Source organism: Neltuma alba, unplaced genomic scaffold (assembly GCF_004799145.2).
Source record: "Neltuma alba isolate B1F8T4 unplaced genomic scaffold, ASM479914v2 tig00013436_pilon, whole genome shotgun sequence".
Taxonomy (NCBI): Eukaryota; Viridiplantae; Streptophyta; class Magnoliopsida; order Fabales; family Fabaceae; genus Neltuma; species Neltuma alba.
Window position 1 is genome coordinate 32,915 of NW_021637683.1, and position 12,630 is coordinate 45,544.

Below are 12,630 nucleotides of genomic sequence, written 5' to 3' on the forward strand. Positions count from 1 at the left end.
TTGTGAAACTTTTTAAATCAAATAATATTACATAATTAATTATATGATATACTGTGTACAATTTATATAAATATAAAATGAAAAATAATTTTAAAAAAATAAAAATATTATATAAAAAAACTATGCTAAAAGGGCACATACTTGTGTGTGTGCGCGTGTGAGGGGACGGACTTGATGCGTGGTGCATCAGAGAGAAAAGGAGAAGCATGTGGAGACGAACTGAGGGAGAAGAGAGAGAATATGACACAATAATTTAAGCACAATAAGACAGGCGCCAAGAATAGCTTCTCAAAATTCGCAAGATTAAAAGCAACTTTTAGTTTATAAGTCTGGGTCAAAGTTAATCCAAACAGAGCACAAGCCTGTTTGGTGGGGCGTTTGAGCAGGAAGTAAGGAGGTTATAGATATGATAAGTAAATTTACAAATTTAGGAGTTATTAGCCCCACGTCGGATGGGTGTGTGAGTGTGTAGGTGTATAAAGTAAAACATTCGTGCTGTTTGGGTACCACCCGCATTAGGTGGTTTTCCCTTCAACCTCTGGTCCAAAAAAAGAAGCCAAGTGTGCGAGCTAGCCCAGGAAGAACCGAGAGTGGGTGCATGTAGTACGTGCTGGGGGTCCCTTGTGGGTGTTCTCAAGCCCCACATCGGATGGGTGTGTGAGTATGTAGGTGTATAAAGTAGGACATTCGGGCTGTTTGGGTACCACCCGTGTTAGGTGGTTCTCTCTTCAGCCTCTGGTCCAAAAAAAAATTTAAGAGTTATTTGTAACAGCTTTTAGCTAATCTAACTGATAGGTTAAAAGCTACTTTTTTAAACATGATTGTAAAAGCATAAAAAACTTATTTATAACCTATATGAAAGCAGCTTTTTGAAATTAAAAGATATTTTTACTCTTATGTTTATATTATTCTTATGCTTCTTTCTCTGTATATTCCTTATGCTTTCTAATCAGTTTTTAGTTATTTATCTTTAATATTCTCTTAAGTAAAAATAATTTTTATTTTTAATTTTATATTTACATAAATTGTGTAGAGTATATCATCCAATTAATTATGTGATATTATTTGGTTCAAAAATTTTCACATTACTATAATTTCTAATTTAAATATATTTTATACACTAAATATAACTTCTTCCTATTATAATAATTTAAAATTATTATATTTTGTATATTCATATTTTTACTCTTTTTTTTAATTTAATAACAGTCATATCTATTTAGTTATTTTTCCATGCTCAGATCGTGATACCAGAGAGGCGCTTATGTGAATTTATTTATGATGACCAACCCTAAAGAAGCACCGACAATTGTAAGTATCAAAGGTCAATTTAAATGTGATCCTTTATGAAGGCATTGTACTTTTTCTGTAGTTGTACCACATTTGGACACAAGAGTAGATACAGCGACTTCAGTTCCCAAATGGCAAATGCACTGCCCTGAAATAAATGACTCCGTGAGTCGGGAGTTAAGGTAAAGTAAAGACACTTGGTCTTGATTTGGTCAAAGTCAAAATGAATTCATAGTACTTCGCTGCTTCGGTCTTCCGGAGCTTGAAAATCCTGTGGTCCGCCCAATAAAAAGACACAAGCAAACGAATGGACGATGCGCCGCTTCCCAAAATAAGTTTGATGACGTGTTTGGTTTGGGGTCGTGCCTCCCACTTTCCTTTCCTTTCCCTTTCCTTTCCTTTCCGTCCCCTTTCCCTCCCCTTCTGGGATCATCATCAATGACGCGCGCGAACACAAACTCTACGCGCTCTCTCCCTTCTTTTGAATCTGTCAGACTCCTCATTTCTCAACGGGTCAAAGTTTAAGAATACCATATAGAATGTTCGTTTCAGTTCAAATTCAAACACGATTAAATTACTCATTTCAATTTCTTACATTTTAAACATTTTCCTCCTTTTACTCCGGAAAAATATATATAATATTATTTGATTAATGGCGTATATAATATTATTTGATTAAGAAATCACATAGAATATGTTAAGCTGGCAACACCTTTTTTTCAAAATGAAAACTAGTTACAGTGCTCATGGTATAATAAGCTTTACACTGTTTAGATATAACTAGAAAATTTTCCCTCATGAATGCATGGATCAATATATTTGATTAAATTTAAAATTCTAATAAATTGTATTATTTACTGTAGATCAAGAGTTACTTATTATAGAAGTGTGATTTTTTTGTGTTCATTCAAATGGAATTTGAATTAGAGATGCGGAATTTAGGAGGAATAGATAAAATTTCAAATTAATTATTTATTTCTCTATTTAAGCCTTCAATTGATATACTATTTAATTATGATGCTTCACATTTAATTCAATATATTTAAATCTCAACTAAGATATTATTCAAATTCAAAATAAATTATTAATTTTTCCATTTGAGTCTCCAATTGAAATTTCATTTATTTATAATGTTTCCCATTTAATTCAATTCAATATATTCAAATTGAATCAATATATTATTCAAATCTTATTAATTGAATATATTCATATCCAGTAATGCCATACCCCACTCATTTTCAAACAAATAAGGTGCTATAAGTTTTTAGAATATAGTTGATTTTAATAGTTCACATTTAAAATTTTTAATTGCTAGTTGTTAAATTAAAATATTATATTTTGAAAAATGGACAATTAAAAAATTAATTTTATTTTAGATTTGATAAACAAATTAAAATAATTTTTTTAAAATTAAAATTGAAAAAATAAATCTGAACTATCTACATCAAGATGGCCTACGTTTTGGTTCTTATCATTTTTATGATTACCGAAGCCACTTTTCTTTTAATAATAATAACAACCACTTTTTATCCTCAGTCAAAAGAATTAAATGTGAAAAAGGATTCTAATTTTTAATATGATTACCTTAAAATAAGTAAAAGCACTATATAAATCTCTGTCCAAAAAAAAAGTTAGAGACTACTATTCTGGAACAGATGAGTCCACTTGCACTTGGAAATAAGGGCACGTGATTAAAATTAATCCCCTTCAAAACCGTGTGCGAATTGCGTGGCCATATGTGCCCAGCTGGCATCTCCCAGCCACGTCACTCCCCAAACCCTATATAAACAAACTCCACCTTCGCCCTCACCTCCAAAACGCGCCAAACACCATATCCAGCTCCAAAACACTCACCAATCGGACTCTTACCTCGAATCGACTCAGACTCTTCAAAACATGTCTTTCTCCAATCGATCGAAGCTCACCGGAACTCCGATGGCGTCCACCTCCACTCATCCGCCGCCTAACTTCTTCTACAACGACCACGAACACTCCGTCATCGTTGAGGCACTCACCAATGTCGTCGTCGGTTCCACCGGCACTATCACGGCCACCACCTCCGGCGATGTCATCCAAGAAATTCGATTTCCTCCTACCTTTGAGTACTCCGGTGCAGTATCCGCCACCGCCTCCTCCCCAATCGGAATTGTTCCGACCATGAGCGTTGTCGAGACTTGCGGAGAATGCAAAATCGAAGGGTGCTTAGGTTGCAAATTTTTTCCCGAGGAGAAAAAGAAAAGTGGAGCGAAAAAGAAGGCGGCGACGTCGTCGTCGAAGAAGAAGAAGTACAGAGGAGTGCGACAGAGGCCCTGGGGAAAATGGGCAGCCGAGATCCGAGACCCGAGAAGGGCGACCCGGGTTTGGTTGGGGACGTTCAATACCGCAGAGGAAGCCGCACGCGCATACGATAATGCGGCCATTGAATTTCGCGGGCCGCGAGCGAAGCTCAATTTCCCGTTTCCCGATAACTCACTGAGTGATTCGCATTCCCAAACAGAGCAGCATTTGGAAGCAGAACGCTCAGAGTCCGTGTTGCGGCAAGCAGAGGAAGGAAATAGAAACTCAAATACTGGGAATTATTATGACGATGTTTGGACTATGGGAATTGGGAGTAGCAAGGAAAATGAATTCTTGGATGGACTTGGAGACCCTGAATTTCAACACTGGTTGAAAATGATGATGGATTTTGGAGGAGATTCCTCGGACTCTGCTACCATGAATAGCCAGAGTCCTCATAGTTGGTGATTTTTCTCCCAGAAAAATCCAAATAAAAAATTGTACAATTTGCTTAATCGGAGGAAGGAGAGGGATTTTGTCCCCTGTAATTACTTCCAGTAATTTTTTTTGGAAGAAGGGTGCAAATACATGTCTCTATAGTTTGAGTGAATATGCAAAAAAAAAAAAAAAAAAGAGTTGAAATGTATAAAAGTCTGAGTGAAAATGTACTTGTACAAAGTGTTTACCCTGGTAATATAGTTTCGGTATTTCTACTTCTTTTCAGTAAATTATCAATTTTTAATTTTGTTGAATAATTATGTTGTTTCCTGCCAACTACTACAACATTCAGCACAATCACGGAACATGGAAGGAGTATTAAACAATAGAATAATGCAGAAATTAAACATTAAAATGGTTAAAATGATTTATTCAAACTAACTTTGTCAAAACTACGCAGATCAAGAAGTTTTGCTTGTGTTCAAACAATTTTCTGTTCCTTTCAAATCTGTCCTTTAAACAGGAGTATTTTAAAATTTTTTTTAAATATTATAAAATTACGAACCATGTATTATAAACATAGATAAATATTAAAAAATATATATGCATTATATTTTGAGACTAAGGATTTAATGCTTGTTTGAAGCTACTTATCATAAACATGTTCATGTAAATTAAGATAAAACTTATACTATCACATACTTACTCACATAGTTCTATTTATAAGTCACTTTCAATATGTTTTATATAAACTAAGAAAAACTTTAAACTTTATCAAATTTTATTTAAAATTTGATAATTTTCTAACTTTATCCCTATTTGATATACATTATACCTCATATAAATAAAATCAACATAATAATAAATAAAGGGTGAAATTGTACATTTATACAAAAAAAATTTCTTAGTATGATCAAAAAATATCTTTTCTCCTTACCCTATAAATAAGAGCAGAGTAGTATTTTGTATATAATAAATTACAATTAAAAATTGCAATTTCAGTTGCCATTTCTGATAAGTCCTTAGTTATTCCCTATTTGTTTGCGATCATTCGAAAGTCCACCTAGATAATACTATTAAAAAGAACTACTTCCAAAATGAAATTAGCTGTCAGTGGGGTGTGGATGAAGAAACTTGTGCGGAATTGTTCAGCAGAAGTGAAGAACAGCGTGAAGTGAGTGTTTGGAAAGTGGCAAGAAGATTCCGCGGGACCAGGGATGACAGACACATGGGCCCCACATAACCTCACCTGATGCAGTGATGCTACTGAGCTGAGAGCACTTTAGGTCCGTTCAGGTGAGAGCAGCACACAGTAATACCAATTCGCTTTGGCAGCTGGTAGGGCCGCGTAATCACCAAACTGCGCCACGTCACACGACAGCCTTTGCCACCTGGCATTATCACACGAGCCTTTCCTCCTCACCCAACTTTTTGGGTCACGTTTCAAATGTGTTCATTTCTTTGCTTCCCCTTTAAATTTTAATTTTGTCCCCATTTTGGGATAAGTTAAGGGAACATATACGCGAATCTCAAATGGAAGATGCGACCCGTCAAGATTCCCTTCCCGAATAATTTTTCTTTTAAGAAAGTTGTTTATGTTTATAACATTACATATTCGTGCTATACTATGCAACTATTGATTAATTAAATTATCGTCAAAGTCAAAGACCTATTGGAGGAATTGAGATATGCTTTTTTTAATTCTTGTTTGTCATCGGGGCGTCACATGTTTTTAGTAATAGTGTACGTCATTTTCTCTCTCTCCCTCTGTTTTTTTTTACCAACGTCATTTTCTTGTCTATATATAGTGGTCATTTATTATCCAAAAAACTGCTACCTCCTGTTTTTAATACTACCTCCGGTCTTAATTATAAGAACCAGTTGATTAATTTGAGGAAATTAAGAAAGTAAATTGAGTTAGTTATTTGTCTTAAATAGGTGTTGTCTTTTCTAAAACATCCTTACTAATTAAGTGTATTAACTAAAACTATAATTATTAGAAGGACTATCGGAAAAAATTGAGTAAATATGAGAGATAAAGTGGATTGGGGTTTAATATTTAGGACCAAAATAAAAGTCAAATAAGATCTTATATTAAATACTGAAGGTAGTATAAGACTTCGTTTGAAATCATTATAATTCGTTCAAAAAACGCATTTACTTGGAAATCCATTAACATGGATTCAACTTTTATTGGTTGATATGTGACATTAGTTAATACTATCTCCCATCCTTGATATAAGACTTTGTTTAATTTTTTATTTTAGTTCTAAATATAAGATTTCAATATATTTTGTCTCTCATATTTATTTATTTATTTTCAAAATAGTCCTTCTAATAATGGTGGTTTAGGCCAACAAACTTGATTAATAAGGATATTTTAGGAAAGATAACCCCTATTTATTCCAAATGACTAATTTAACTTATTTTCTTAATTCATTCAAATTACTTAACTAGGTCTTATATTTAGAACAGGAGGTAGTACTTTCTTTCTCTTATATAAGAGTTAATTGAAGACTTTATTTTAATCTTAAAAATATGTATAAGTTTCTTTCCACTCATCAAATTTATATTCTCCTCCAAATTATCTTTATTAATTCCACATTCTAGGTGGAGTTTTCATAAATGCGCTAGTTTTTTTCTAAATGATTAAATAGGATAGTTTGCAAAAAAAAATTGATACATATTTTCTATCAACTAATTTTATTAATAGCTTCAAGAGGGAGCATTGTTTTAGCAAAAATGCACTTTTTGTTAAAAAATTTGATACCCATCTAGTCTTTAATACAAGATCTAATGATTTTAATCTTAGATATAAGACTTATTTCTCATATTTATTATTTTTTCTTAAATTATCCCTAGTGATGCATGATTAAGTAGGGGAAGGAAAGATGATATTAAAAAAGATGATTTTGGTATTTAAAAAAACATGTCATATTTATGATACTTAACTAACTTCTTTAATATAAACAAATTAATTAAATATATCTTACATTAAAGACTCGAGGAGTATTAAATTTTAATTTGATCCCTTATTTTATAAAAAGGAAAATATATTTAATTAATTGAATATATTTATAACTGCATAGAAGCAGCATGCCCATGTTGATGAGGAGTATGATCAATCGAAGAGGCAGTCCTGCTTCACTCCTTTTGGGTGTCATGGAGCTCATCATGCTTAGGTTCAACAGATGAGAGAGACAAGTGATAGAGAGAGAGACACAAACTTGGGGTGGGGGGAGCACGCTGTAAGATCATCATCTACCATTACGAGTTAATGGCGTTTGCAACATTAAGGACGGAAGGACTTGTAAATTTAATAAAATCAACTACAAGGATTCAATAAAAAGAAATAAAATTATAAGAATTGAACCTAATTCAAAATCTGATCAAACTAGAAGGACCTAGAAATATATTTTCCTTTTATAAAGTATATTTTTAGTTCTGTAACTTTAAAATCATTTAGTTTCAAATAATCCTTTTTTTGGCAACTAATATTATTATTATTTTTTTCCAACATCATCTTCCTTATCTAATACTTTTTCTCACATTATCTTAATTAATTTCACTTGTTTCTTTTTGCTCTTTATCCCCTCTATTTTTTTAATCAGCTCTATCTCCTCTACTTAATACTCCACCTGATCTTTAGCATCAACCTATCAGAGTTATATAACTAATGTGTGAATATTGAATAAATTAGTTATCTATAATAAATATATATTGATTTTTCAAGGATATCTTTTCTAACCATTAATTATCCCTATGAAAACCATTTTACTATAAGCAAGTAATAGGGAAGTTTTTTCAAAAAAAATTATCCATTTAAAAAATAAAGTCACTTGAAATTTTATATTTTTTTTATCAAAACAAAACTATTTTCTAATTTTTATAGTCAGCATTCGAGGTAGTACTCAGGATTTTATGAAAAGTGACACATTTTTTATACAATAATAATTTTAAAAAATCAATTGAATCAATTTTTTTTAATCATGATAAATTAGTTATTTTTTATGCCAACTTATAAATTAATTAATTAAATCTTATAGTTATAAGAAGGGGAGACAGTATATTGTATTAAAGACTCTATGTTGTATGTTAACCTTAAAATATCAACAGATATTGGCGAAACGACAAAAATATTATAAATTTAGATTTGATTGTAAGGAGGAGCATTCGGTTTTCATTGAAAACTGAAAACCAAATAAAATGAATTTTTAAAACCAAACCGAAACTTATCAATAGAAATGAACCGAATTGAATTAATCGAAATATTTTAGTTCGATTTTCGATCTTATATCGGTTTTGGTCTTTGAGATGATGGGTTATAAACTTATTTCACAAATTCTCCCACAATATATAGCAAAAAAAGATATAAAAGAAAGTTAAAAAGGGAAAAGATGGACAGAAAATAGCTTATTCAAACATCCACTATGGACAACCTCAGAGACGATGGCACCATAAGTTGAAGATGAAGGAGAAACAGTCGAACACAGGACAAGAATTGGAAAATGCACACAAACAAACCGGAAGAGTCACAAGACAGAGAAAGACGCAAACTGGTGGTACGTAAGGCAAGGGACGACTCGAGTTGAAGACGGCGCTCGACTGCAAAGCAATGACGGACTGAATTGTTCCAATCCTTCTCTCACCTGTTAGGTGACATTCCTTGATTCTGCAGGAGGGAGTGGTGAATGGCGTCGCTGAAGTTGGATATTGGTGATGAAGAATGGAGGAAGACGATGACAATGATGGAAATAAGAGAGATGGAAGTCATGCGATCCTGCGATTGATGAGGAGCGAGGTTGCGGGCCATGGTTCTAGATTTGGACTAGGATAGCAGAGTTTGGATCGTTCTAATAAAACAGCCGGCCACATTTTTTTAAAATAATTCTGATAGGACTTAAAAAGAGACAAGACTAATGGAAGCGAAATTTAGATTGATCAATGAAGCTTTTGAATCTTAACATCACAGACGTCGGTAAGCTTGGGGGCTCTGCAACTTTCTTTCCCTCCCTTGTCCGTCCTCCAACCCTTTCTTCTTTTTATTTAATATTATAAAAAAATCCAGATGGAGCTTAGGGGGAAGCAATTTCGAGGATGGTTTGCCATGTAGGGCCGAGTCATAATGATAAAGATAATAATATAAAAAAAAAATCAAAGGATGAGAGACTGAGTCATAAGTAAAGCGAAAGTTTAGGAACTGAGTCATTTAAAGTTATGGTTGAAGAATTAAGTTATAAGCAGATCAGAAGTTAAAGGACTAAAAGCTTAATTTTTTCAATATTTTAAAAAGTTTGAAAAAACAACTTAAATAAAAGAAGGGTAAAATTGTCCACATAAAATATTTTCCCTCTCCTTCCCTCCTTAACCAAACAAGGTAACATTAACATTCCTCTCATTCCCTCCTTTCTGATCGATCCAAACAAAATAATATTAAAATCTCTCCCCGCTCTTTACTTTCACTTCCCTCTATTAAAATTCATCCCCCTTTCTTTTTGTTGAGCCAAATAGACCCTAAAATATCAAAATCATCTTTCACTAAAAAAAAGGAAATAAGGTTTTCTTAATTGAAATACAAAATTAATGTGAAATTATATGATTTAGAACTTCCACATTTTATTGGAGTCATTTGACTTAATTGACATTTAGCTTGTCTTTAAATCATGTTTAAATATGACATTGTGTGTTTGGATTAACAATGGCAAAATTGACTTTTATTTCATTTGATTTTTACAAACATGAGTTGAGGTAAAAGTCAGTTGATTTATGTAACAATGGTTATCTCCAACATGTTGCTAACCTTTTTAAATCCAAAATTTGATAATACTAACCATGGTAGAAAAGAATCTTAGTGTAATTTTTGAAAAAGCAACCATGATTATAAAAAGAAATTTGATTCGTCTGAAATATTAATCATAATAACAGTATTTCACAATAATTGGGTCTTGGATTTTATGAAGTCCAAAACATCACATTTAACTCTAAACTAATAACATGATATTTTTCGAATAAAATTCTTTCAAACCAAAAGTAATTAACTATTTTCGAAAGTCATTGTGGATCCACAATTCATAAAACAAACAAACCGCTAGAGACCTCTAGCCTTCTACCAGCATATAATCCAGTGACATATATAACTAAGACAATTAGTCTTAAATAAATCAGAATATGCGAAGAGAGCTATATGTGACAATATACAAATACTCATCACATGACAAAAAGGTGGCTATACAAGATAAACTTGATAGCTAAGCCTCCGCTGCCTTCCCTAACGGACCAGCCCTGAAGCTATTACCTGAAAATATTAAACCATGGGATGAGATAAAAGTCTCAGTAACCAAAAATTCTACTCATCATGCATACAAATAAGTGGTTGGGAGCTGTCAAGTAGAACAGTTACAAAAATCATAACATAGTTATATATATATATATATATCAAAATATAATATCTCGCTCTCAATTCTACTTTATTTTCTCACATCTTATTTCCTCTGATTGAACCCATGGCTAATATTGACCCATATGACTAATAGCTCAACATAATAAGCTCACTAATCAAGTGATGTGAATAAGCCAAAATCTACAGAGCACAAGACCAAACCATGGTTTCCTCCTCTACTCCACTAGTGGGGTGTCAAATGCCCTACAGCACATGAAAGGGACAAAAAGATCAACCAATGTACATTTAGTGTCCTACCACCTTATTCTTCCTATAATATGTACAAAATTCACCCTTTATTCACCCTGTAATATGTCTCCCACCAATTAACGTTTACCATCCCCTCTTATATTTATACTCATGAGATTTATAAGATAATTATTTACCAACAATATAATAACTTTCACATTTACCAAAATCAAGATTTCTAAATTTCAATATTTAACATCAATCCTCAAAGCTATTTCTCAATAAATTCATGTCCCTCATGACAACTTTATAAATTCATAATTTCATAACTGTTTTTCAATGACATGAAGTATCTCAAGGCAATTTCAACAATAATATATTTGATTGCTCAAATCATAGCCCAATGGTATTTTAAGAATCTCATGTAATTTGAAATCACTCATAAGCATCATACAAGTATACATAACAAGTGGAAAGTGATTACCTTTCACTAAAGTTATAAAAAGGATTACTACAAAGTCAACCTCATGCTCAAACCAATAATCCAATAATTAATCTACACAATTAATATAATCACATATTAATATAAGCTTATATATATTAGCTAAATTTCTAATTTAATTTAATTTAATTTTTATCCTAAATTCTCAAAACTGTTCTAACTCAAAATTAAGTATTTTAGAACTAAATTATAAATTTTCTAATAAGCCAAAATATTCATTTACATCCACTGAATTAGTTACTTTAATAAAAAGAATTTTTCAAAATTCCCAAATATGAAATTATTATATTTTAAATTTTGAAAATCCCATTTCAAGTTTAAACCTCAAAACCAAACCATTAAAAATTCAATCGTACTTCAAATGTTTACAAATAAATAATCTAATTAAATTTTTAATAATAAAACTATCAATTTTCTCCTCACAAATAATAGAATTTTAGCTAAGATAATTATTTTAAAACCTCCAATCACCCAATAAATAAAATTAAACTGATTAAAATCTCAATAAAATGTCAAACAACTCAAATACATTATTTAACTTAATTTTAATTGGTATAAATATAATATATTTCATAAATAATAGATTTTTCCACTAAAAATTAATTTTTAAATACTAAAATCAATAAATAGACAAATCTAAACCAATAGAAATGATCTACTATAATAGATCTACAATATTGTGGTTAACACTAATCAAAACTCAACACTTACCCCATATCTAAATCTAAAAATTTTCTCTAATCACTATAATATTACTGTTATTAGAAAGCTTAAAATATATAAAAAATATTTATGAAGAAAACTTGATAAAAAATAATTTTATGTACCTAAATGATCTCTAAATATTTGTCTTATCTTTTAGAAAGCACGTATGCTCAGCTTCTTGCTTGCTTTCTCTTTTTTCCTCTTTTGCCTCTCATGCTCTCTTCTTTGTCTGATCTTCTCTTTCCTTCTCTTTAATCACCCCTTCTCTCATTTATCTCCTGCAATCGTCTCCTCTTTTTTCTTCCTCCTCCTCGGTCGCTTTTTTTTTTTTTTGATGAAACATCAGGGTATCCACCAGCGAACCCAATGACTAATCCTTTCGCTGGCTTGTAGGCACCTCGATGGGTGGGACAACTGGCCCGGAGTTTTTAAAGCTTTTCCATGCCCAAGGCGAGGATCGAACCCTCGACACTTGGTTAAGGGAGGATGAGCCCCCACCGCTCAACCACACCCCCCGGGTTTCCTTGGTCGCTTTCAACCCCTCAAATTTTCACCGTTGGCAAAAAGGTGGGTGGGTTTTTTTTTAAAAATAATAAAATATTATTATTTTATAATAATAAAAATAAGATATTAATATTTTTAATTTAATTTTTAATTTTTTTTTGCATAAATCTTAAAATAAAATTTGGAATATTACAATTTATGTGTAAATGGATTTTTATAAAAGTCAGTTTCATAAATTGAAACTCGTTTGGATAAGTAATAAAAAATAAATTCAGATATAAAATAG

General features: G+C 31.7%; 1 protein-coding gene across 1 annotated transcript; it reads left to right on the forward strand.

Moving 5' to 3' along the window:
- The first annotated feature begins 3,125 nt into the window (after positions 1-3,125).
- On the forward strand, positions 3,126-4,181 carry LOC114737369 (ethylene-responsive transcription factor ERF109-like). Its single transcript, XM_028925292.1, has one exon. The coding sequence runs from the start codon at positions 3,187-3,189 to the stop codon at positions 4,033-4,035; it is 849 nt and encodes a 282-aa protein (XP_028781125.1). The 5' UTR covers positions 3,126-3,186; the 3' UTR covers positions 4,036-4,181.
- Positions 4,182-12,630: the final 8,449 nt, after the last annotated feature.